At 49.9% G+C, this 27,760-nt stretch overlaps 1 protein-coding gene and 1 long non-coding RNA gene across 2 annotated transcripts in view; one reads left to right on the forward strand and one right to left on the reverse strand.

Moving 5' to 3' along the window:
• Col4a2 (collagen type IV alpha 2 chain) overlaps positions 1-27,760 on the reverse strand; it is a 137,454-nt gene that overhangs the window by 80,396 nt on the left and 29,298 nt on the right. The window contains 1 exon segment of the mRNA XM_040733580.1: positions 15,473-15,553. Coding sequence (XP_040589514.1) covers positions 15,473-15,553 — 81 coding nt within the window.
• Positions 23,320-26,444, forward strand: LOC121135170. Its single transcript, XR_005872379.1, has 2 exons — positions 23,320-23,482; positions 25,283-26,444. It is a non-coding gene; the product is annotated as an uncharacterized LOC121135170 (long non-coding RNA).

Genomic DNA, 27,760 nt, shown 5'->3' on the forward strand with positions numbered 1-27,760 from the left:
AGATGCTAAGGCCTCGATACAGCTGTGCTGAGAAAAAAAAAGTCCTCCAGTGTCCCACAGCACCTTGTGTGAAAACACTGGGAATATAGCGAAGGCAATGCCTCTGCTCTGTGTATGAGCTGAAGAGCAGAAACCCCTTCCAGGCTACCACACGGCTTCTGTTTTCTGATCTGAGGATCAGTCCCAACAGCAGGGAATAAATGATGCTGGTGGGTATGGGCTAGCCCTGGGGAAGCCCAGCAGAATGACCACAGCAGCCCCAAAGCATTACTAAGGTACTCATTTCTCGGTGCCTGAGGCTACAAGGCCATCAAGCGGTCACTGTGCTTGGTGGGGACAATCACTGCATGTGGCAGGAGCCAGGAAGCACAGGGTCATACATGGGCCCTAGCACAGTTTGTTCAATGATTATTTCTCTGTAGGACTTGTCTTACTTGCTGTGCTTGGGGTGGGGTGTAGAGGAGAGGGGTGGGATCCAGGCATTCTTGGTTTAAGAGACAATGAGGTCTTTGGGGAGTCTTCTCGCCTCCTATTGTCTGATACTGGAGGCAAGGAGCTGACATCCTGCAACTACAATGGTGGCACGCTGCATACTAGGATGAACCCTGAGGTAATCTGAGATTCCAGAGAGTTAGCTCATGCAGGTACTGATAGAAGCATATTTAAAATGTTAATCTTTAATCTAAGAACTAGAATCATGCACACACATCATTACTGTGGATTAGGCAAAGGCACAGGGGAAGTTTCTTTAAAAAAGAATTCTCCCTATTAAATGTGAAACGAGCCTGGTAACTGTTGTCCGTGGGCGTGTGCGGAATGAAAAAGACCTGTGGCCCCTCCCAACTTTTCCTCCGAGACAAAAGCATTCCGATGGATTTCTCTGAAAGCTGCCCGGTAAGAGACTCCCTGGGGACTGATCAGCTCTTATCAGACACAGGTCTGGTCCAGCTGGGCTACGGTCTTGGGTAGATTGTGGGGAGTTGGGCTGGTATGTGCAGAAGATATGAGGGGCTCTCTGCCACACCGATGGGGGCTTTAGGAAGCTGCCTGGTGGCTGGAGAAAGCTAAGAAGGGTCCATCCTGGAGCAGGAAGGCAGGTGGAGTCAGCTCTGGCTCTCCCACCCTCTGGGATGGTGAGGAGGGGATACACACCTCCACACTGCTAACTCTGCCCACAGTGTTCTCACAGCACCACCATTTCAGGGGTGAAAGAGAGACCACGTAGCCTGTGTCAAATGACCCCAGAGACCAGAGGGGGCCGTCCTTGATCCCAAGTGCTGTTGGGCAGAGTTTGAGTGCACTGTCATGGTCCCTCCTGAGCCCATTTTGGAGGTATGGAGTGGGAAAGCTTGGAGCTCCACTCTGCCCTGGCTTCTGCATCTGAGGCAAGAGGACAGCAGAAATTGATGAATGAAAGGAATTAGTAAAACGGAAGGAAAGGAATTTTGTGGGAGATGGCCCCCAGAGCAGACAGACCGTTAGGTTAGACCAGCCTTGGCTGTGGAGGTCATCCTACGCTTAGCTGTAACCCAGGATCTACTACAAAGTTTGGGGGGTGGGAGAGAGACAGGGAAAAGTAGATGCTTGCCTCATTGTAGCTACTGTGGGCCCTCTGTCCCATTTTACAGAGGGAGAAACTGAAGGGGGGAGGTGTCTAGTGCACTGAATGTCTGGGCATCTATATGTTGGATCTGGGACTGGACTCCAAGATGAAGCTCCTCCTGTGGAATGTCATTTTCAGCCCTGGATGGCAGGCCGGTGTCCAACTGCAGGGCGAACTCTGCAGCATGTGTGTGCACATTCCCTGCTGTGGACATCTCCCTCCACCCTGGGCAGGAGTGGGAGGCCTGAAAAAAACCAGGGGTTGCAAGAATGACTTCCCAGACTCCAGCCCCCGCAGGAGAGCTACTGGCAGGGCTGCAGGGTACCACCCTTGGCTCAGAGGGGGAGGCTTGAGGGCCTTCCAGGGCAGTCAGGGATGCTCTGAACAGGGAAGTTTCAGGAGACTTGTGGTGGCCTAATCAGGCTAAAGTTGGGAGCGGGGGCTGGGTGCAGCGCAGGGCTGGACTGAGGCAAGCAGGGCGAGCTGGAGTTAGGGAGACATGTGGTGTCTAGGGCCATGGAGGGAGCACTGGCCATATCTGTAGGAGCCTCCTAGTGCACAATCGGGGGACTCCCTGAGTACCAACGAGGAAGAGGGAACAGGGATCTAGATGATTGCAGTTCCTGTCACAAAACTGCTTCCAGAAGAGACAAGAGTGAACACAGATGGGGAAGCTGGAGAAGCAGTTTACAGAGCTGCCTCCTCCCTGGTGCGGCTTCTCTGTTTGGGAAGAGAAGCCACCCAAGCAGAGACGAGGTTGAGGCAGCAGGAACAACTTGGGAAAACTATGTTTCAAATATGTAACACAGTGCTCGGATATCCAAGGATGCCCGTCAGGGCCAGCACTGGATCTCAGTTCAAAGTTTTGGTCCCGGACTCTCCAATTATGTGATTTGGGGCAGCTTACTTTATTGTTCTTGATTTAATCTCCTCACAAGGAAACCGGGAGCACTTCACAGATCTAACGGGGATCACGTGAACACAAGGTGTGGCACACCACTTTCTCCTCCCTATAATTCCCACCAGGCGCTCAAACCGAACGTAGTGCAGTAGAGATCGATGTGCTAAGGCGTCATTTGATTCAGCGTGTTCCCTGGGGGTCTTAGATGATGCACTGACCATGGCTGGGCTGGGTCCTGGAAAAGCAGGGTTCCACTCTGGTGTACATTGCACCAGATATGTGCATAAGAGGACAAGGGAAATACAGAGGCGGGAAGATGGCAGCCTGCAGATGCTGTGTGTGACTATGAGGTCGACTTTCACAGAGGTGAGGCTATGGAGCATCCTCATAGTTACTGAAATCCTAAGCACCGAGGCACAGGTATTTACAGTCTATGAGAGTATGACTCTCTGCAGGCCAGGGATGCCCTATATACATGAGCCTGACAGGATGGCGAGAATGCAGCCTTCATTTCATATTTCAGTCCCTGTGTTGGCCACTGAGTACAGACTGATGGACAGTTGGTCATAGAGGGAGCACTGTTCTCTGAAGCACTTTGCTTTTCCTTTTCAAAGCACAGTAGTCCAATGTGTCACCCCCTAAAGACCTCTAGAGGAGACAGTGTATGCAGGGACAGTGAAATGCATTCTCGGAGGTGTACACCCGGTTCCGTGAAGGGAGAGAAAGTGGATACTGATATCTCCCCACGAAGAAGACATGCTGCTCTCTCTCCGGGTGTTCATGGGGCAGGAAGGAGGGGCCCTGACTTTGAGGTTCCAGGTCAGCTGGGGATTCTGAAGCCCAGCTGCGTTACTAACATGGAACAGGTACCCCCAAATGCATAATATCCTAAGTTGGGGAAACTCACAACCAATTGACTCATCATGCTTCTTTCCTAATCAGAAAAGAAACAGGCAACGGACATCCCACCCCTGAGCAAGATGCCGTGGACACAAATAAACCTTTAGTGACTAAACCATATGGCTAGTAAGAAATGGCTAAGTACTCCACCGTAGATCACATATGTCGGAACTCATGCCGAATCTTGGAAATGAAATCCTGTGAGTCAGAACAATGGCTTTCCACAACACCCATTGTGCACTCGGAAGACGGGAAATTCAGACACAAACAGGAGACAAACAGCAAAACTTGCCAAGAAGGTACAGGAAACACTTGTTCATGTTTCCCCCCAAAGTGGAACAAGACACTAATTATTATTTCAGATGAATGTTAAAAATAATACACGCTTTACTGTAGTGGACACAAAACGAGATTTAAATAAAACGTTGTTTTTTTTAAAAAAAACCTCTCAGTATAATTATATCTACTGTTTAAATAGAAAGATTTATCTTTATAGGTTATCTTTCTTGGAAAAATGAGATAAGATTTTTATAGACAAGAAAAAAGCTATCTTCTAAAATAACGCGTGTTAAAAATAATCACAGAGATAAACACACAATAAAAGGTTTAAATTTTAGACAACAGGACAATATGGCTAGCTGCGGTTGAAAGGATAGGGTTTGAGTAAACCCAGGAAGGGAAGCCATGTAGGACCAGACTTCCACTCTCCACCCTGCCCAGCCCAGAAGTCACGAGAAGGAAGGACAGGCAGTCTGCCTGGGTCTTTACAGATAGAAATTTACTCCTACACAAAAAAGCCTGCTGAAGGACTTTGGACAAGTCTTAGCCCGATGTGTCTGTTCCACCCCCACGTGAGGCCCTAAGGTTCTCTTGGAAAGGAACCACCTCTGAGAGGAGACCCTGAACCTGACGGTGTTGGACTCCATGAGGTCAACGGCCACTGTCCATCCCTTATTAAAATACTGGATCGTTCCTGCTTTATTTACAGTGTCAGCAATTGTGAACTAGGTGAAAAGAGTTGCAACCCCCCAGAGAGGGACTGGGTGCAGTGGACAGATGTAGAGGGAGCGTGTGGGGGTTCCCCAGCTCCTTAGGGTAGAATTTGATCTTGGCTTTGCTGGTCTATTTTCCCATCTGCGAGCCAACTCCCTGACAATGTCTGGCGTCCTTGTGGCTCAATGCCAAGAGCAAACAAAGATCAGTAGGGGACACGGTGACAATAGAAGGAGCATGAGCACGCGTGAGTGGGCTTAGAGGGTCCCATCTCAGTGCCTCTGGCTGTGGCCTACAGAGTACATGCACATGCAGAAGGCAGATTCGAGGTGAAGCAGCAGCCAGTAAGCCACGCAGGGTTTGACACAGACATGGGATGAACTTTAAAAGGCAACAGTGTATTCAAATAACATCCCAGGACATTACAAAGTACACACTGGCCTCTCTTTAAATGTTCAGACAAGAGTAAATGCTAAAAATAACAAAAATCCCTTGGTGTGCATTACTAGCCAATAAAAAGGTCTTCTACAGTTGCAAGTTGTTGATCTAGAAAGACAGAGAATAGAAACTTAAACACGCAAATGTACATAACTTTTAAAGGCACAAATGTATGTGTATCTACATGCACGCACGCATAGCATGCAGACGCTGCAGTTCTGAGCTCACTGATTGCAGTACATTTCCTAATTCTAGGAAGCCTGATGACAAGCAGAGGGGTCTCTCCATACTTCAGTGCCTGCTGGGAGGGGACGCCCTGTCATGAGGATAGCTCTTGTCCCTGTAAATGTCAATTTCAGAAGACAACTTAATTCAGCTCGGCTGTTGGCTTTGGCTTCCCATGACTCATCCTTCCTTCCAAGATAACTGACATTTTTGAAGGGCACCCTTTTTATTAAACTTTATTTCTCTCTACTAAAGAGGTCATTTTCATTTTCTGGACTTGGAAGGGCATTTTTTTTCTTCACCCACAAAGTCCTTTCTGTTTATTTCTTTGTTGGCTTGTTCTCCTTGAGGAAATGTAGACGGCCACATACCCCGTCTATCAATGCTAGCCTCAAAATAAAGCCCCCAGAATACCAATGGCAATTCACATTTAGAAACATCCTTCTTGGTCCATGGCCACTTTCATGGGATGCCTGTGTTTGAATTGGGTTAGATTTAGATGAGAGAGATAGGCAAATAGAGACAGAGAGACACATTAAGGGGAGAACCCCCCACTCTCTTTTCCATACCAGACACTTTAGTTATACACCTTTCAGTAATTCAACAGGACTCAGAGATCATCCTGAACCGAGGTTCAAAGGCAACTGTCCAAGTGGAAGACCAAAAAGAAGAGAGAAAATTTACTAAAAATCTGTGTATCTGTCTACATCTATTAATCCACACATCCATCTATGCATCCATCCACCCATCCATCTATCCATCCATCCATCCATCCATCCATCCATCCATCCATCCATCCATCCATGAGACTGGGTCTCACTATGTAGCCTCAGCTGGCCTGGAATTCACCATTTAGGCTGACTGGGAATTCATAGAGATCCACTTTTAATCCTGAGTTCTGGGATTAAAGGTGTGTGCCACCACATCTGGCTAACTTGGTAGAGATGTAAGAGTGTATTTGGTCAGGGTGATGAGAAATCAAAACATGGTTTCTGGTCTTCAGGGAGGAGGTTTGCCCCACTTCATTCCCCACTGCTGGGACAGCAGGTGATAAAAAGGACTATAGGTCAGTGTCTCTGACGGAAGATGACAGACTCAGGGGAAGGTGGTCGTGAGACCAAAGAAGTCAGGGTATACTTAGAACTAAAAATATTTACTTTCAAATTAAATATTTTGAGACAGGGTCTCTGTAGCCCAGGCTAGCCTAGGACTCTGCAGTGATCCTCCTGCCTCAGCCTTCTGAGGGCACAGTATCAATCTTTAATATGAAAAGGCTGAGACCACATTTTTCCTAAGCTTAGCTGAGGCACATTTTTGAAGGCACAGAGGTGGTGGAGGATGGTGGGAGGAGAGATGCTGAACGGAGGGTGGGTTTGAGCACTGCTAGAACTCATCACCATGGGGTATCTAGTCTGAGAGCCTTTGTGAGTGGGAACCGGGATGGTGGAGACCCCAAAGAGGAGGCAGCATGTGTCACTGCCAACCTCCTGCCTTGCAATTTAATAAAGAGCCTTGGTGCTAGTGACCATTACAATGCCCTGATGATACTCGTGTGCTACCGATGATGGCTCTGCCTAACAGCTATGCTAAACACTAGGCGCTGTGAGAAGACCTAGGATGGCTGAAGGCCTAGGAAGCAGCTAACAAAGCTGTGGAACTCTGTTTCCATCGTCCTGGCTTCCAAGGCAAACATCCTAATACTATCATTTAGTTAGGTTCACTTTTCCCTGCCCATTCATGGACAATTACAACACTACTATTTAAATACAGTTCAGTTGCGGCAGGTGAGCAACTCCACCCTGTTCCCTCATCAGTTTTCAGTCTCTCTAGGCACTTCCTCCTCCGACTGTCACTCTTGAGCTTCTCTATTCTTTGTAGAGAGACGAGAGGTCTCGGGAGTGTGGTCTGCTCACCTGTGAACAATGTCCAGGAGGAGGCTAAGAGACCTTGCTCCAAAACCCAGTGTTTTCCAAGTGCATCATTTGAGCAAGCCTCCTGAGTGCTGGGATCATTAGCATATGTGCTCCACCACGCCCAGCCCCCCGTTCTTGTACGTTGCAGGGGTATATACAGCTTGGGGCACACAGTAGCCCCTCAGAGGTTCATGCAGCTTGCCCTCTGGGACTGCTGCATCCTCATTGCTAAATAAGATCTGCTGATTCCACAGGCTGGGTTGAAAAGAGAAGCCTAAAACAACACATACAAAAGACAACGGCTTTTTCCGAGAGGATTCGGTGAGTTTCGTGGCAACCCAAGCAAGGTGCACCACTGCTGCTTAGGCAAATGCAGCCCCTTTCCCCAAACCCAAGAGAGACAGGTGCTGGCCTGGATGCAGTCACAAATCTAATCTCTGACAACTGTCATCACGAACCCTCAAGAATGCCATGCTCACCACATACGCAATTATCCCCATGCAGACCCCCGACCTGTCCCAGTGTTCTCCTTTTTTATGATGGAGAATCCAACCTCAGCACCATCTGTTTCTCTCCTAGGACAGGCCTTCGGTTTGAAGAGCAGTCCTGTGCCTTGCAAGGACAGCAGTGCAGAAACCCAGCGCTCACACTACGGAGACCCGAAGAGTGCTGGACCTCATCCACTCTGGACTAATGACTTCCATTCCTTTTTTAATTTTTCCCTGTCCATTGCGGTCCCAAACCTTCAGGACTCGCCTTCCCCACAGCACTTTAGAGATGCAAACTTTTGTCATGCAGGGAGTGTGTCTTTTCTGCCTTCACTGTGCTATGGGGAAACCGGCCAATTAATGTGGGCCTTGTGCGCATTTTCCAGAGGGGCTATTTCTGTATCGCTTCTAGAACGTCAGTGTCTAGGCTGCACACAGAGGCAAGGGACAGGGATATTTTGATCTTTCTAATCAGTGGGGACATGTGGCCTTTGGAAGGCTGCTTTGTGCTTCCCATATGAGTCAGACATCTGGCCACTTGAATGGCGGCTTGTCTCCACCACGGTGAAGTAGCCTGGGTGGGGATGCCAGCGTGAGGAAGGCTACTCAGGGTCACAGGTTGGCCAGCTTTTTAGGACAATTCCCAAATGCCCAAGGCTGTCAACAATGAATTAATTTAGCATCTGCCCTGATGCTAGTGACAGAGACACAAGATGGACGTGACCTCTTTGCCCTTGGGATATTGACCAGAGTCATTCTCACTGTGGTAAAAGGGAGAAGCTAGGACAGGGTCTTATTTCCTGTTTCCCAGTACCCATTGTGTGCACGTATGGAGGAAGAGCCAGCCTTCCCCCCTCCTCCCCTGGGAGAGGAAAGCATAAAGAATTGTGTGGTTGGGTCATTCCTGCCATAGTTTCCACTGGTCATTTTTTTTTTTTGAGACAGGGTTTCTCTGTGGCTTTGGAGGCTGTCCTGGAACTAGCTCTTGTGGACCAGGCTGGTCTCTAACTCACAGAGATCCATCTGCCTCTGCCTCTGCCTCTCTAGTGCTGGGATTAAAGGCATGGGCCACCAACAGCCGACTCCACTGGTCATTGTTTTAACACATCTAATAGAAAAGGAGGAGAGTGACTCTGTAACTGCACACACTTTTTTAGTGTTCTCGTTATTACTGCAGACACTGGACAGAAGCCTGCCCACAAGGATGTTCTTTTGGAGCCTTGCATAGACTAACTCTGAAGGGCCCTTGTGACACTCCGTGTCACCCCTTCTATATGAAGACCCAACCACCTCAGCTGCTGCCTGAGGGACACAAAGCCACGGAAGGCCCTCGCCACACCTCACAACGTTTTCCCACAACTTTGGTCCTCTTAAAAGTCCTGTGATTGTTCAGCATGAACTAGAAGTGTAGAAAAGAAACAAACGACCTTGACAGCATCATGCCTTGTCTCACAGCGAGTGAAAAAAAATGCTTGAATGCCCTTGGGAAAATGCCTTCCTTAATGCCCAACTTGTCAAAACATTCCATCAAGAGGCGGGAAAGGGAAGCCGTCTGAGGCCAGAGTTCTTGTCTGGCTCACAAGAAGCTTCCTTTTACTTCAGTTATCAGCAGCCTGTGGGAACCAGTGGGGAGCAGCTGACTGTGTCATGGACCATACAGATGTGGCTGTCTGAGGAAGAACGCTCTGGACTCTCAGACGCAGGGGCATTTCTATGTCCAAATCCATGTCTATTTTCTATCCCGTTTTTCCAGAAAACACCTGCCACCAGCAACAAAGGGGTTAATTTTCTCTTCATTTTGTTGCCTCCTTTGAGCTAGAAAACTCCTTCTCTAGGGTTGGCTTAATCTGCCGTCAATCCAATGGTCCAGAGGGCACCAGTGGCTCTGAAGAGAGACAGTGGCTGTCTCTGGATCTGCAGGGCAGAGGGACTCAGGAAGGATGCTGAGTGGGTGTGGCTCTGAATCAGTTGCCTTTCCTTGGCCGTGTCGGGAGTCGAGAAGTTTAATGTTTCATCATGAGAGAATGTGCTGCTAACGTATTTTCAGGGCATAGGAGTGCAGCACAGGGCTCACCAGAAAGAGAATGAGGGTGAACAGCAGCATACAGAAACACGGCGATTCTCGGGGATGACCCCCACCAAATCAGAGTATCTGTCTGTCACTGCACATGGCCTCGTCTTGGTCCCATGTTGCCATTAGTCGGTTGTTTATCAGGCACTGGCTCAGCTGCTACAGCAAACAGCCATGATGTGACTGACTTCTGCTAAGGCCAATGAACTTGCACCAAAGATTTCCCCATTTCCCATTATTAAAGCATGTTGCTGGTAAGAGCAAAATCTAGAGTAGGGTTTATCACAGTCCAGGTAAAGAGAATGATGGTTTCAAGGATAACGGTAATACACGGTTTTTTTTTATGTGTGTGTGTGTGTGTGTGTGTGTGTGTGTGTGTGTGCACGCATGAGCATAATGGAACCATGGGCTTGTGTGTGCTAGGCATGTGTTGTTACTCAGCCACACCCTGGTTCCAAGCACACTATCTTTTGACCACTGCGTTCTTGCCAGTGGTGCTCTGTGACTCTGTTCAGTGACGCTGTGTCAAAATTTTGTCTTCTAGCAATGTATCTTTTCTTCTTGTAACCCAGGCTGCCCTTGAACTCCTGCTCCTCCTGCTACTATCTCCTGATGCCAAGATTATAAGGCATGGGTCACCATGCCTGGCTGTATTTTACCCCTTTGGATGGATCTCTATAGTAGCCTTTTTTTGGGCTGTCAAATCCTGAATAGTGTTTCCATCATCTTATGACATTACATATTGTCATATTAGGATGAAGTAGAGGGGATTAATTGAAACAGTGACCACCCCTCATAGCAAGAATAAGTCATCTCAGCAGCTGTTCACAATCCCTGTTGTTCAAAAGAAGAAGAGTCCCCGTGTGCCGGAGGCAGTTGGATCACCAGGGTTAACTGTGTGGCGGCCACTTGACAGGCACGGTTCTCATCAGAGAGATATGTGCAGCCTCATGTTGGAAAAGCTAGAAGACAGACATTCCTAAGAGGCCTTGGAGAGGGGCTGGAGAGATGTCAGTGGTTACGAGCACCAGCTGCTCTTCCAGAGGACCTGGGTTCAATTCCCAGCACCCACATGGCAGCTCACAGCTGTCTGTAACTCCAGTTCTAGGGGACCCTACACCCTCACACAGACATACACGCTGGCAAAACACCAATGCATGTTTGAAAAAAAAGAGGTTTTGGAGAAAGGCAGAGAGCTAAGCCACCCCCAGGAACTTCCTTATGGGCTGACTGACAGATAGTCCATGGGTTAGCATTCTACACAGGTTGGTACAGATGTGAGCTCAATAGATCACAAATCCTTGTCTAAGGCCCAGGAAACTCTGGCTTCCCATTGTTCCATTCTTACCTAGGACTTACTATCTGGGACATTCATACACGCTGACTACGTTCATTAACTCTCTCACTCCCCTTGACCCCCCCTCCATCCTCCTCACCAGAACTGACATTAAGGACACAGGTGGCCTTCAGACCCCCTGGGTCTGCGTATCTCCTCTTTCACTTGAATTTATCAATTACAGTAAAATCTCACGTTCGTCTCGTCTGCTCAATAGCACGTTTGCATTCCATTGAGTGGACAAGATATCTTGCACACTGCTGGCCAATGACTGCTCCGTGTAACCCATACCCCGTGTTGGAGCCAGGGTTCAGGTCTTTCACAGCATCGTCTTAGACTCAAACTGGGTCCAGATTTGAATAGAACTTAAAATACTGGGCTCAGCCACTTACCTTCAAAGGCTGTGACCCTGATTCAGCTAAGCAACTTCCTCAAGGCTGCGTGTGTCCTAGAGCTTGTCACATCCCCTGCAGAGAGTCCTAAGGCTTAGGTGGTCTTTCCTCTTCCAACTTCATTTCCCCAAATGTCTTGCTCTCAGGCCCTCTGTGGACACCCTGACTTTATCCTTGAGACACACCCAACACTTTGACATGGGGAACACCATCTGCTGCCCACTGAGGAAGCCCTTGCTCTTAGTCAAAGGCCTTGCTTACGGCTGCTGGGGTGGGAGCCTGTGAGTGCTGAAGTATAGAATCCCCTAGGCAGAGGAAGCCGGGCTCTTCCTAATGCAACAGATAGCAACAGAGTGTGATTTCAATGCCCAGTGCCATACATACTTCAAGGGAACAAGACCCTGATGCATATGTGGTCTCCACGGAAACCTGTACTTAGAGGTTGCACGTCACCCTAGTCCCAGGAATATCAACCCCGTGGTTCCTGAGGTGACTGAGAGCCACATGTAGACACTAGCCATAAGGACCATTTTTTCCCTTTCCTGTGGCGACCATCTGAAGCACTGCAGGTGACTTCTGCTGGGTGTGCCAAGTGTGCCATGTCGGCCTGTCAGTGAGGGTGGCATTGGCTACAGTACCGCCCACTTAGAAGAACTCACCAGTGGCTGGCTGTTCCCAGCCGCCATGGCCTCTGTTCCTTGACAAACAACAGCAGAGCCCTGATGATAATGAGGCATTCCTCCCCATCATGCTTCTTCATTTATTTATTTATTTATTTATTTATTTATTTATTTATTTATTTATTTATTAAGACCAAGTCTCACTGCGAAGCCCTGGTTGGTCTGGAACTCACTACGTAGACCAGGCTGGCTTCTGACTCAGGAAGATTCACTTGCCTCTGCTGGGATTAAAGGCCTGCACTAACAAGTCAGTCGCCATTCCCTTCTTTTTTTTTTACCGAGTTCTTTCACTTTGATTTACATTGTTAGATTTAAGGGATCTCCGAAGGTCTTCACTGGTTAGACGGTGGTGACACTGTGACTTTGGACAACATTTCATGATGGAATTCACTCCAGTTTTCTACTGAGCTACATCTGGCTTCATAGCTTGTAAGGAGAAAGGACAGGTTAGGAGGCCCTGAACCATCTGTTAGAGTTGTATGTGTCGTATTTTCGGGAGGAGGAAGGTTAGAACCCGCTTTGCTGCTCCCCGCTCTGGCCAGGGAGTGAGGGGGGCGGCAGAGGACTCCACCACAGTTCCTGCCTCTTCCTGTCCCAGTCCTGTGGCTCACCAGAATTTTCTAGAGGTTCTGCTTGTGGAGAGCAATGACCACCCCCCTCCCTGCAGCTCAGCACCTAGGGTGATGAATTGTGCTCTTTGAATCTTACACAAACCCATTCACGTTGTAACTTGAGTGTTCTCCTGGAACCGGACACAGCACATCTGTGATTTCTCCTTGGAGTCCAAAAGTTATCCAGTGACAGAGTTTCTGCTGTTGGCTGTCACCATGGTGAGAACACAGTAACGAGGGTACCATGTCCATATAAGGTTGAGTTAGTGGAGCACGGTCTGCAGGGAGGCTGTGTGGCGGCCACAGTAGCACCGTGGGGAAAATACATGGTGAGTGACCCCAGGGGAAGCTGAGGGAAAGAACACCCCACGCGCAGGCTCTCTGGACAGCAGGCCCGCCCTGGTGCTATTTTTACAATCACATTATTTGAGAAAAGTATTATTGAGCCAACAGCAGTGCAGAAGGAGCCCTGCTTTCTGCAGAAATATGTACGGGTGACTATGTTATGGATGTCCTGTCTGTGTGCACACACCTGGTTTATAACATGGAAACATTCTAACTCTTCAGCGGTATTTGAGGTGAACGCACTCAGTTGGCCCCGGGAAGAAAATACCTTTGGTGAAGTGTCCATTCCTATGGTATCATTAGCACTTTCCATGTCACTCTGTTTTACCCTGCGACGACCCACAACAATACACTTGGATTAACGTCGTCGTGTGGGCTGGCTGATCCTACAGCCTTATGGTAGCTTTCTGTCCCTTCACAGGCGCAAGGATGAGATAGAATCAAGCTACAACCAAGCATGGGAGTGAACCCTGCCAAGTGACCGACCACCTGAGCAGGGGATCACTGAGAAGGTGACACCGAGCTGAGGCCCCGTGAGATCATTTCCTGTCTTGACAACCTGCCCAATGATGGGAAGCAAGCCATCCCGGGCTAGGTTCTCACGGCCACACTGGCCAAGTCGGGGTAGGGGTGGGGGGACAGAGTCAGCTTGTCAGGTCGTAAAGTGGTCACGATTAAACCAGACCCAGGTGTTTACTTAGTGAGGGACACTGGGAAATGACAAGCCCTCAGGAACCCTTGGTGATTCCTTCCTGGAACCGCCCAGAGGAGCTTGTGTGGAACACGAGAGCACCCTGGCACGCAGTCTCTGCTCACATAGGGCTAGCGGTCTGTAGGGAGAACAAAGTCCTCACAGCGGCACCGTGCAAACCTCTCGTCTATGGGCTCTGCTCTGGGCTCCACAACACATGAGGAATGCCGAGCAGGGGCTGCTCCTTGGTCTCAGGCTCTGGCTGGCTTATCCCAGGAGGCAGTGTCCTCTGGGGTCTACTCCATCTCCCATTGTTGGTTCAGGAGATATCTGGATTTCGGCACAGCACCAACTTATCAGCTTCGTGTCCACATACAGCTGAGTCGGTTTGAGCTCAGGGAGCCTGGGTCTGGCCTGGGGAGCCTGTGACTCTGTTCAGGTACCCTCATCACTCATAGATCACCTCATCTTTGGCAAAATCTATAGCAAGGGATCCAGGAGGATTTTAAATATCAATAAATGAGCCTGGGCATGGTAGCACACACCTTTAATCCCAGCACTCGGGAGGCAGAGGCAGGGGGATCTCTATGAGTTCAAGGCCAGCCTGGTCTACAAAGAGAGTCCCTGGCCAACCAAGAATACACAGTGAGACAAACTAAACAAAAAGGACATATATCTACTATATGTGTCTGTCCTTTTGAAACGATGACAAATGATCTTCAGCTCACAGTCCCTAAAAGATGCACTCTGCCTCCAAGTAGATAAAACACTATCTAAGCATCACTGCCTTTAGCATTGGGGCTCCTCGTGCACACAGTAGGACGTGCGGCCTTTATCTGTGTTTGCAACCAACACGGATGATCAGTCAGTCAAGTCAGCAAAGACCATCACGTCTGAAAAGAGTCCTTGCCATCAAGACCTTCTACTGCACCTTTTTGAAGGGGTACAGGAGTGGAGATGCGATACAGGATTGGGGTGTGTCCTAACCACAAGGGCCATGCCGTAGAAGAGGAACAGCAACAGCTGACCTAAATGCTGACTCAGGGATGCGTCTGGGTGAAAATTTAAAAAGTAAGCCTAAAAACGAAACCCCAGTTGTAAAGGCAACAGAGCAAAAAAATCACCCGAAGACAGAATGAAGGAAGACGTTAAGCCCTCTGCCTACTGGGCACCATGGCGATCGCGGTGACCTCCTCACTTGTCTAGGAAGTAGCCCTCATTAAGCACACTCGGGACATGAGTGCTTTCATAGGATTCCTGTCCATGGTGCAATTCCCAGAGCTCTCAAGTTTGCACACACCCACACTGAATCACTGGGGTAATCATGCTTCTCTTTATATAACATAGCGTGTTCATAAAATATTTACACATGTAAAACATGAGTCTAGAATATCGCTAATTCATCACACACACACATTAATCTTAAAAAACACAACCTTGTGTCTGTACTGAACAAGTACAGAGTTCTCTATCATTCTTTCCTAAGCTTTAGATAAGCCATTTGATTGCCTCACATTTACATACATTGTTGCAAATAATCTGGAGACTTCAGTACATTGTTGCAAATAATCTGGAGACTTCAGTACACCGGAGGGCAAGCCCAGGCAACCCGCTGTGTTATGTGAGGACTTTGAGCAGTGGTTTTAGTCCTTAGGGGTCTCAGGAGCCAAGCCCCCATGGCTACCTGGGGACATCGTGTTTGTGTGCATTTATCACCGTGATAAATCGGAAAGGAGAGTGGTTCAAATGGAGCCCATTTTGTGACTTACTGCATGATGAAAGGGAATCAGTTGTAACGTGGCATAGCAAAGTGTGATCAAACCGGGCAGTTGAAGGCGCTTTCAAACAGCATCAAGAAATGTTATTTTACTCTGCCATGACTTACCCGTGCTCCTTTCTCCGGGAAGCACTGGCAGCCGCCACTGCAGTCTCTCCCTCCGCAGGGCACGTCCAACTTCTTCACCCCCTGTAGAAACGAGACACAAGACAGAGTTACTTCCGAGTGGCATTGTATCCTTCCTACTCTTAACATCAAGCCACCATCCAAAATGGTCCACAAGCCCAGCTTAGGACAGACGTGGGTTCACAGAGAAACTTCATGGAAGGTCAGAGTCAGAGTCCCCACCACCATGTTGCCCTGAGCATGGGCTGTCTCACAGCTGGCCACATGCCACATCACTGTGAGTGACAAAGGTGCAGCCTTGACCCAGAGGTTCGCAGGTGCACAAGGGCTCGCTGTTGGCACAACACACTCTGCAGGCGACAATGTTTTGAAGAGACCACTGACCAGGCTTGTGGGTCAGAGGAAACATTTCTCAAACCCAGGGCTGGGCAGGGAATTGCAAACCCAGGGCCCAGCAGGCAGATCCTCAGTGGTCTGGATCTGGATTCAGGGCCCACTTTGAAGGTAAGTGACCCATGGGGAGAGGCGTTGGTATGACACTCCATTCCTACTATGGAATATTGAAGAGGCCAATGAAGGAGATGCTTGTGAGTAGGTAGAGCTCGCAAACACACCTGTCAGCACGATGCCCTCCAACTCAGATGGGGTGCATCACCAAGAAAGTCGAGACCCCCCCCACCTCTTTGTAGTGAGGAGGAAAAATGGAAGAACCAGCCTTTCCTATGTGCTGGACTGGTAAGCTGCTATCTTGAGTCTCCAGGGCCTGGGGGTGTTTTCGTGCCTCCTCCTCTCTATCCCAACACTTCTGATGAAAGTAGGAAGCAGAACCTGGACTTTCCCTTTCAGACCATGCCCCCAGGACACAGGAAATGACAAAACTCAGACTCCCTTTATTCTCCTCTTACTGTACTCACTGTGGTCCCCCCCCCCCAATAGATGGGCTAGGGCAGCCCATCCCCATGCTGGAGCAGGACAGAGGTCAACCCAAAAGACTCTGTTCCAACCCACAGAGCCCAGATGCTGGCAGTTACACCCAAGGGACCCTGTAATTGTATACAGTAGACACGGTTAGCGTCTGTCATTCACTCAGCCAAACTTTATGCAAACGAGCCCATCAGAGGATAGTACGTCTCTAATGTCAAAAGGTTTTAGTCATAGAATTAAGACTCTTTGATGCACTTGGATCTTTTGTGTCCCTGTGCGTTGGGTCAGTGCAGACGGGAGGCCAGCAGGCAGCTTGTGGGAGCTGACCCTCTCCTTCTAGCGTGTGGATCCAGGGACTGGACTCAGCAAGTGCCCTTACCTGATGAGTCATCTCACCAGCCCCGCCGCAGAGTTTTCCCTCTGGGTTAAGTCTCAAAGACTCAGCAGAAGGTCTCAGCACACAAGCCCGCCCTTCCTGCTCCCATCTTTGTATGTGTCCCCGGGGAGATGCCGGTGGTACTGCCACGGACCTCACATGTCTTGCGGAGCCCAGGTTTCACGTACATGCTGCACTGGGTGTGCAGGCCGCCATAGACATCTGACTCAGCACCCTCTGGCCACAGTTCACCTTGGGGAATCTGCAAGCCCTCAGGCTCTTTTTGTACAGACATAAAAGTTTTCTTGTTGGCTGAGCATTGTCTAGCAGAGGTCTAACTCCACAGGACCGCAGTTGGAGCCCTGATAATAATTCTCTACCTAGTCTACTGTCTGATGAGTTTCAAAAAGCCCAACATTCTTAAATCGTTTAAGAAGCAACTCCCCCAGAGCTCTTTTTGAGGTGATAAAAACAACAGGAGGTCCATGGTGTAAAAGTAAACATATATAAAATTCTTTTATGCCTCTAAAATGTGAATCTATGCTTTTACCCATGTGTGGTGTGTGTGTGTGTGGTGTGTGTGTGGTGTGTGTGTGTGTGTCTTCAATGCACATCTGCACTGTTGCTCATCAAGTCTAGGTTTTGAAGGTGGAATTTCTAGAAACAAGATGCACACTGAACTGTGGGTTTCCTAGAAGGCCCTGGGTACTGAGGCACGAGTCTGAATGGGTCACCACATGCATATGTGACTACTGCCCTATAGACAGATGCCTTGCATTTCCCGGTAACTCACACAGCAGTTGTTTGCAAAGCGTTGGGAAGTCGTTGGTCTAACAGGGAAGAACCTGTGTTCGTATATCCATCTGGTGCTTCACATGATCTTTAATTTTGACTTTAGAGCCACTTGACAAATCCCTATCCATAAATCCATGAAATGGTTTTAAAGGTCTCAAATGGATCCAACAGGCTGTCTAGTCTGAAGGTTGGGGGGAGGTCCCTGCCTGACTTAAAAACAGGCAAAACCAGCTGGGGTTCATGAGGTGAGAATCAAACACAGTACTGGGAGACGGCCCCTTAGACACCAGACCAGTTTCCCAGGCCTTTCCAGTACCTCACCTATCCTTCAGGGTTCTCTTGCGAATTCCAGCATACACAAGAGCCCTCCAGACAGCAAGTGGAGTGTCGGGTCTCTAGGACAACCAGAAATATTGACACACTAGAGCAGGGCATGTGTCTCAGACAGACTCTTAGAGACTGGACGTGTCTCTGGACCAAATCACTGTGTTCTCCCAACAGGAAGTGAGGTTCTGGAACATTCCCAAGATCTGAATGCCTTCCTGAAACTGTGGATGAGAAAAGGGGGGAGCTTCTGTGTGGGCTCTGTGCCTGGATCACCCCCTTACCTCAGAAGGACTGCTGAAGGCTCACACAGCCCACCACTCCACTGCTCAGTACTATTCAAGGTCAAATGGAGACCCTAATTCTTGAGTACTTTATAGAAATGGTGGGTTCTTCCCATTTGACCATCCTGGGAGCCTGCTCGCTGCCTCAGGTATGGAGACCATCCTGGACTTCATCGTCATCTTCACAAGAGTGAGTTTCCCCATATATTATAGTCCTCTTCAAGCACTTTACATTTCCCATTTTACAAAATCACGGGTTAAAATGAGGGTCCCAGGAGCGCCAGGCCAATTAGCGGCTAAGATGAAGTCCCTAGGGTGGGGTTCCCATACTATGCTTGTGGTGATATCTAAACCTTGACAAGACAAGGTGGTCCAGTCCTTCAGATTATCCTGGTTCATTTTCCTGTCTGTCTGTACAGCCCTCCAGACCTCTATGGTTAGCTAATGGCAAGCTCCGTCCTCTGACCCCCCAGACAGGCTTTATTTGTGCAAGAAAGATATCACCACAAAGCTCACCATGTGCTGTGGACGGCACATTTCCATTCAGGTGAGCCAGGCAGACTGCTTAGTGGACATTCTCAATCCCAGGGTGATAATGACTCAGGGTGGTAGTCACACAAAAATGGTCACAAGACCTCCATCCCTGAGACACCAACCTCATGTGTTTATGTCTACTCTGAAGTTGTCCCTCTTTTGAGATTCCAGGACCAGTAAGGAGCCTGTGTTGTGGCCTGGCTGTTCAGTGAGAGAGTATCTTGCAAATTGTTTGGATGCTGCAAGAGTGACTGGAACCAATCATCATCTTTCCCTTGACAAGGTCACTCACTCACCCACTCACTTACTCACTCACTCACTCACTCACCCACTCATGGACTCACATACTTGCACGCTCATGCACACTCATATGCAATCACAAACCCATTCACACTTATTCCTCACTCACACTTATGCACCCTCGCTCCCCGAGTTGCTCACTCACACAGACCACCCATTCTCTCATCCTTCACCAACCACTTACTTTGAACTACGTACCGTGCTGGGCTCTGGTGTAAGGGGGAGACACATTGGACATAGTCCCTGCCTTCATGTGTGGGTAAGTAGAAGAGACTGCTTAAATAAACAAGTGGATGCCTAGATCCACATCATTTAAATTCTGGTACATGTTTTGAGGAAGAGGGTAGCTGGAGACTGATCCAGGAACAAGGACCACCCAGACATGCTCATGTGCTCACCCTAGGGAGACTGACTGCCTTACCAGAATCTGTCTGCGAGCCTCTCTTCCAAACTCAACAAGGACTAGAGATGTCAATCATCCACTCCTTCCTGAAGAAGTCACACTAGTCATCCCATCACCTGCCGTCCTGGACACGGAACCCCATCTAGTGTGCTGGTCAAAGGCAGAAGACTGGACGTGGATGTCAGAGGAGGGGAGGGGACACTAATGTCCACTCATCGTCAGCTCTGGGCATGTGCTGTATTGTGGAGCCCCCGTGACGTGGAAGTAATGCCAAAACTCTGGAGCCATGAGACACAGCTGCGCGCAGCTTCAATAAAGGACATGCAGGAGGCTGGCTGTGACCATGGGAGTCGTAAGGGGGGATAATTCCTGCAAACGGTTCCCGGGAGCAGACTCTGTGGGCAGCCAGGAGGAGAGTAGAGCTCCATAGCCCTCCGAAAGCCAGGTAGCACATGGTGAAGATGCCAGCTAAGGCTGAGGGGGAGGGAACTGGAGATAGCTTCATAGGTGCCGTGGGAAGAGGGACAACAGGTGACAGACAGGGATTGCCATCCAAATAGGTCACCTCTAAATGACAGCTGCCCTCCCACTATCCCTGACACCCTAAGTGTGGAGTGTGGATCTGGAGCCAGTCAGGGACACAGATAAGAATGGCCACAGCTGCCGGGCGGTGGTGGCACACGCCTTTAATCCCAGCACTCAGGAGGCAGAGGCAGGCGGGCAGGCAGGCAGGCAGGCAGGCAGGCGAGGCTGGTCTACAGGACAGCCAGGGCTACACAGAGAAACCTTGTCTTGAAAATGGCTACAGCCCTTCTCACACCATTTCCAAGTCCAAACTGCACACAGACATGGTGTGTAAGGAACCCAGAGGAACAGCTGATAGAGGAACAGGCCCTCCAATGGCTGTACCAGTGCTAACACAGTGATCTCATCAGTGAGTGGGCCCATCGCCGGAGCGGAAGAACCTCCTCCAGGCTCAGTGGAGTCCCGGGCTAAGGGACCCCCAAGCTCTCCATCCTAGGAAATGCTTCTTCACTCCTCCCTCTGGCCCTGAGTCCTGCTCCCTGTGGGAATCAGGAGAATCCTAAGAGCCCAGGTCTCAGACTGGAATTTCAATCAATGCACAAATGGATTTCGGTCCCTTTCCATCTTAAATAGGCTCTTCCCTCTGCCGACTTTAACCCCACCCTGAGCCGGCAGCCAGTACAGCCGCATGGCTGGAAGTCACAGGCCTTGGAAGTGACCTGGACCACTCAGCAGCAGGCAGCAAAGTGAGGGTCTATGTGGCGTGTGGTGGAGGGCCCTGATCGCCCTGCACACGGCTGGGTGTTTCTAGGAACAAAGGTCAGGCGCCAGGCGGCATTTCTCACTCAACTTTTTGTGTCCCCCCCCCCCCCGTGGGAGTTTTCCTCCCCGCTTTGGAGTCTTCCTGACTCAAGACACCATTACTTTTGTAAAGATCTAGGACTCCCTGCATCTTTATCATATCCATCCCAGGTACCCCCGCACCACTCTGGATGCCTGGGCTCAGTTGTTCTGAGCCATTCGCTTCTGGGAGCCCAGAAGCCGTAACGCCTTGTAAGGAAAGGCCAACTCCAGCTTCCTGAGGCAGGCTGCTCTCAGGCTCCAAAGTCATGGCTCGAGCCGCTGGCTCTCTGGTTCCGCCATCTATAAATGGGATGCGGCGGGGCAGGACAGAGACGGGTGCTAGCAGCTGCGAGATTAAAAGTACATCCGGTCCCACAGTGAGCTGGCTCTGGCTACGGTTCCAGCAGCTCATGGGCACTGACGAGACAGAGTATCACGTTGCCTTCACCAGGGACAGTGTCGCACCAGGCAGACAGGAAGATGCCCCTCCTTGCCCTCCTTGCCTGGTGGAAAGGGTGTGCTCAGTCCTGAGTGTCATGCAAGTCACCCAGCACAGCTCCTCCCAGAGACACACCAGCACCTACATTCAGGACACTGAAGGTTATCTTTGAATAATAACTTGAATACCAAAAAACAGAACACACAGGGGATTTAGAGGTCTTAAGACAATCTCTCTAGCTACCTGTGCAGGCCAGTCATGTCCAGGAAGGGCATACATCGACGGAAATGCACCCAGGTTCCTCCAGACATCCAGACCATTTAAAGCTGACCCACCATATGTAAATGGAAGGGGGGAAAAGTTGGCTATTGTTTCTGACTTGAGAATAAAAAAAATGATTACTCAAATTTATATGAAGATCCAAGAACAAAACTCATCTGTCCTAAAACAAAGAATAGTTTGTCCAAGGAAGTACTTTCAAGCCGGTACACCTCCAGCCAAAAAGAGCCCCTTTGAAGGGAACTTACAGATATCTCGCCACTGATCGCCCCCAGCATCTAACCCCAACTTCCTCCATAGAGGAATCTTGAATAACTGATCCTGAGCAACACACGGTAAGCCTTACTGTCAAAGGTACTATGTTTCCTATTCGCAGGCAACGCAATCTATACAAGTCTTTGTTTCGTCACAAGTCCAGTCAAGCTGGGCGGTTTTTAAAAGATCTCTTTAATCCCCCAGCAGGCCAACTCAGGGGAGAGAGCCAACTTGGGAACAAGGTTCCCAGTAAAGTTCTATTAGTTTATCAAAACAGGAAGTATAAGCCATTTCCGCACATGCAGCTTTAGAAATTAAGGAAATAATTCCGACATGGTATTAGCAAGACAAGGTATATGGAAAGGAAACGCAAGTCTCAGCAGCACACACAGAGGGCGGCCTGGAGGTCCAGGCGGCTCACCGCCTTTGTTTGACACCAGCTCAGTCGAGTGCAGGCACTCAGAGCATCCTCAGGCCACAGCCAGCCAAGGGAGGAAGGCAGAGGACTGGCAGAGGCGCTCTCCCTGCTCGCCCAGGGGACCGATAACCTGGAAGGATGGCCTGCCACCTGGCACCAAGTAATTCCAGGGTGGCGTGGTCACTGTTGCCTTGCGTGTTCACGGATGGGAAGTCTCACGGGGAAGGGAGAGGCCAGGCTGTTCTGAGGACCAAGAGAGGCAGGAAGATGGAGAGCTACAGGGTTTCCAGGATGACAGTCACAGCTGCAGGGGTGTACCCGTGTTGGCCCAGGAGGAGCACACCTGTCCTCATTCTCGTCCCCATGGCAACACATTTGCATGCCTCATCTGAGTCCTGGGGAACAACATGCATCCTGGGAGGTAGAGGCGGGAGGGTCAGGAATTCAAGGCCCGCTTACACAGCCACCAAGGCAACTCCAAGCTGGTGCCTTCCAAACCTGATTTGCTTTTGATAAGGCAACCTGAGACGCCATGCTGGGGCATGGGGAGTGGAGTCCCAGAACAGGAAGCTGACAGATGGGAGAGGAACCTTCCAGAACTTTCCCCAAGTCACATCATTGATTCTTAGATGGCTAACAAGGGCGAGATGGCAGACTGGTTGGCTGGTGGACTTGCGTGTAAGGAATGACAGACACATACTCTGGGCAGGAGCTGCTGAGACTGAAGGATGGTCTGGGTGGAGAATGCCCTAACATTGCTGAACTCCAAACTGAGGCCAGTCACTCTCCCTCCCACAGGAGCTGAGGACTGACTGAAGGCTTCTCGGAGACGCTGTCCAAGTCCAGGGTCATTAACATCAGACAGACGGCCTAGCTTACGGGTCTGGGGTTGCAGACGCAGGAATGAGGGCTGAGCTCCAGCCAAGGACGTGTGAGCCAGACACTGCCTCAGAAAACACCTGGCCCGAGGCTAGGGATGATGTGAGGTGTGTGTGGGCTGGGACGGCAGGTGGAGACAAGTGGGCCTCGGGCAGAGCGAGGAGAGGGGAACTTGGCATTTCCTGTCGCAACGCTCCTTCCTGCCTTGGCCTGCTTCCTGTTTACATGTTTCCCTTATGGAGTGTGCCTCCTCTCCAACATGGAGGAAGGTGCACTGCCTGCTGCTGTGGGCAGGGAGAAGCCCGTGGCGCCCCTAGCCTTCTGCCCAGAAGCACTCCTCCCCTGGCTTCCGAGAGCACTGGGACACAAGGATGAGCTGAGGCTCCTTGGCTATGTGGCTTCATTGGGTGCCAGGTGAGGGGTTGGGAGAACCTCCATCTAGGGTCATCTCCTCTAGAAGGTTAGGGTGTAGGCAGCAGAGCCAGGCAGCCGACCTGGGGAGAGGCCACGGGGAGGAGTTAGGAGGCAAAGTTGGTGACCAAACAGGTGTGGCCAGCTAGGGTGGAACAGGCCAAAGAGCCAGCACAGAGCCAGGGCAAGCGCTGGAAATGGAGGTGGCAGCTGGCACAGAGGGACATTCCGACTGCAGTGTGAGATCCCTGAATTTATTCCCATAGCACCTGGTATCTTCTTCCTGAAGAGCTGATTTTTGTTATCTTCAGTTACCATGTATTCAGGAGTGTATGTATGGGAGTGTGTGTACATGAGTGCAGGAGTCCATGGTGGTCAGAGGATTCTCTGGAGCTGGAGTGGTGGGTGGTTGTGAACCGCCTAACACGGATGGGTGTTGGGAACTAAACTCAGGTCTTCTACCAGAACAGTATACACTCTTAACTGATGAGCCTTCTCTCCTAGCCCATCATGGCATCCAAAGTCTGAATGCCGTTGTCCATGGACGTCTTGTTTTGTTTATTTTCTTGTTTTTTTGGTTTCTGTTTTGAGACAGGGTCTCACTATGTAACTTTAGCTGGTCTGGCACTTATGTAGGCAAGGCTGGCCTGGAACTCACAGATATGTGCCTGCCTCTGCCTCCCGAGTGCAGGGATTAAAGGTGTGCTCTGTCATGCCTGGCACTGGGTATTTATCTCTTTTTTTTTTTAAATGATGCGTATGTGTGTTTGTGTGAGTGCATGCAACCGTAGATGTCTACAGAGGTCAGGGCTGTCAGATCTCCTGGTCCTGAAGGGACAAGTGGTTGTGGGCTGCACAATGTGGGTCATGGGAACAGAACCAAGGTCCTTTGCTAGAGCAGCCAAGTGCTCTTAGCTGCTGAATCATCTCCCCAGCCTATCCTTACGTTTCTAATTCCTCCTGACTTCCTAAAATCCATCCTGTTACCTGCCCCTGATAATCACTATGGCAACATGGTCAATTGCTAAGGCAACTAAAGGTTTACTTTCATTGAAGTTTGGGTGTATATGTGAATCTATGGCCAAACTCCAATCTGAGCTAGGGGATGGGACCGGGGTGGGGTCTTGTTTACCTGCTTCCAAGAGCTGAGGAGCTCAAAAGTCTCATCAAACAAGAATGTGTCCTTTGGTCCTGCTGGAAGCAAGTCACACTGTACCTTCCTTTCAGCCCCTCCCGGGGAAACCCGCTCTTCCAGGAGCATAGTCAGGCAGGCACAGAGTTCCTGCTGCTGTCCCTCAGAGCACTGGGGGGCCCAAAGCACTGGTTTTAAGGCCCCTCTTGCTGATGTTGTCACATAGCTGGTATTATTCTGAGGTCTCCCCCACACACTGGCCGTCCCCGGGGGCACTGTTGTATGCACACACAGTGAAAATGACAGGATCAGATACAAATCACTCCTATTTGAAGCCATTTCACCGATTTCCAGAGGTTTTGTTGTTGCTGTTGTTGGGTCTATCAATGGGCCAATTTTTGGAAACCACCTCCTTCTGTCCCCGCCATCTCTTAGACTGTTGCCCTTCACATTGTCCCAACTGCCGCGCCTTGCTGGTAGGTACTCTGGTAAGAGTCCTTTAGTTTGGCGTCACCTCACACGCCGCTCACAAGACAAAGCCTGCTCCATGTTTACCCCCTCAGACTCCTCCACTCTTGCCGGCCTCGGGACCACGCCCTTGCCTCTCCTCTTACCCACCACGTCCGCTCTGCAACGTCTCCTCTCTCAAAGTCTCCTTCCCCTTTTTCCAGACACAACTGAACACTTCATAACATGTTTTCCCACGATGATGGAATGTCAAGGATTTTAAAGGCACCTCGCATGAACACCCCTCACTTTGCATCTTCCCGAAGAACGTGAACACACTGTTCCATTCCCCAGCCTGGAATGTCCTCTGCACTCACGCGCAGTCAAGGCTCAGTTGGAACAGCCACTCCTTCTGGGGGAAAAGGGAATCGGACCACACTGGCTTCACCACCCATCCTGACAGTGTCCGTTTCAGGCACAGGGACTTCTGCTACAACGCACCACACGACTGCGTCTGAAAGCTACTCACGGGCTGCTGCACACAGCAAGACTAGCGAGGCACACGGGAAAAAGTGCTGGGCAGCGCGTGCTCTGCCGTTCTGACTCTGGGCTCTAATAAAATCAACCCAATTGGAGTAATAGCAGAGCTTAAAAGACATGGTAACCTCCCAACAAGCTAAAAATAGCGCTTTGTCAAGAAAAGCACAGGCACGGCGTGAGAGAAGGTGTGTGTGTGTGTGTGTGTGTGTGTGTGTGTGTGTGTGTGGAAGGTGGTGGTGTGCGCACAGGAGACCCAGCACCTGGGAAGAGCCAGCAGCAAGCGCCTCTCGGGGCGGCTGTCCTGGCAGAGGCAAGAGAAAGGACCTCGGGACTGGATGCCATACGCAGATTTGCTGTGTGCTCCTGGGTGTGACCTCCTCCTTCAGCTCCCAGGAGTCTGCCCTCACGGGAGCTAGACCAAACAGAAGACACCACGCAACAACTCATGCTTTCTCGCACTTGCTGGGTAGGCGTTGAGAAGGAAACCGGCCCCCATTGAAGATCCCTTATGCGGGCTGTTGACTATGGTCAAGCTGTAGCCCGCCCGAGGCGTATTGTTGTGTCTCAGTGTTGAGATGAGTCAGCCTTCATCCCGGAGGCTAGAGATGTAATTACAGGGAGAAGGTGTCTCAGTAGTGTCACACGTTAGATCCGGAATCGATATTCTTGAATATTTATGTTCTCCTGTATATGCGCTGTTCAGCCGGAGAGACACAGTCTACCAAGACACCACTTAATAAGGCGTTACCTCACAGCCTACCTACACTAAATTCGAATTATTTATATGGCACGTCAGTTCTTAGTGTTCTCTGGCCAGGAATAAAAATGTGCATGTTGGTGTTGGCATATAGGTCTGAAGCGAATACTTAACATAGCTCATAAAAGAAAGTGGCTTCATCCTTGAAGTTGCTTTCTCTCCGAGAATATGCCTAACGGATGAGCTCGGTTCACTACCCTCTGGCCATGCGTTTTGCAAAAGATCTGAGAACAGAATGGCAGAGACTGAGCAACACTTTGTACAATACAATAACGTTTCTGTTCTGTGCACTGGAGACTGGTCCAGGCACGGAGTGCCTTGGTTTGTATTGGCATGTAAGGAATGGCAGAGGCCTTGCCTGGGCAGGCTACATTTCTTGATATGCATAGCTTCACCTTGCAAACCCTGTCTGTGTCACAGGGGCCCCAGGGCTGGTAGAGCTCTGATACCAGCAGCGTAGCTTGTCTGGCTTCTGTGATGTAGTTTCTGCCTTTTCTCCTGTGTCTGCTTGGCCAAGGTCATCAGCCCTGGTGGTGTTTGGAAGGGCATGTATATGACTTCACACATGAGTAATGACTCAGGATTCCTTTGTTGTGACCTCATATTCCAGCAGTCTGCTCATTAAGCTGGAAGGCCTGTGGATAGTCTTCTCTGAACTGTAGGAGGGAGGGTCTGTTGGTCAGGGCGAGAGTGCCCATCAGACATGTCCAGTGTGTGTAGCGTGCTAGCACTGTTATGTGAATCGTCCATGCAGACACGCCACTAAGCGTTGGTGTGTACATGTATATGCAGGTACACATGCGTGTATGTACAAGTGCCCAGAGATTGATGTTGGTGTCTTTCTCAATCACTTTCTACTTCAAATTTTAAGACAGGGTCTCTAGGGTCTGGAGAGATGGCTCAGTGGTTAAGAGCACTGACTGATGTTCCAGAGGACCCAGGTTCAGTTCCCAGCACCCAGATGGCAGCTCACAATTGTGTGACTCCCATGTCTGACACCCTCGCATGAGATATGCATGCAGGCAAAACACTGATGCAAATAAAATGATTTAAAAAAAAAAGACAGGGTCTCTCCCTGACACTGGAGCTTACCAATTCTGCTAGACTGACTGGGGAGGACACCAAGGATTTTCCTGTCTCCCCTTTCCCAGCACTGGGATCACAGGGACTTATCACCACTCAGCCATCTCCCTAGGCACCCTGCAACAGTCACCTTTGATTCCCATTCTCTTTGTCCCCTCACCTCTATGTGGAGGGCTTGGCTTAGTTTAATTCTCATTGGCTGTATCCTTAGAACCCAGTGTTATCCTATACACCAAGTTGTCCCTGGGTTGGCTTAGACCAGGCTTTGTCTGCTGAACCTACTGACGGGGCTTGATCAGAGTTCAAATGCACAGTTTCAGGA

The sequence above is a fragment of the Mesocricetus auratus genome, unplaced genomic scaffold, assembly GCF_017639785.1.
Source record: "Mesocricetus auratus isolate SY011 unplaced genomic scaffold, BCM_Maur_2.0 Super-Scaffold_100031, whole genome shotgun sequence".
Lineage (NCBI taxonomy): Eukaryota > Metazoa > Chordata > Mammalia > Rodentia > Cricetidae > Mesocricetus > Mesocricetus auratus.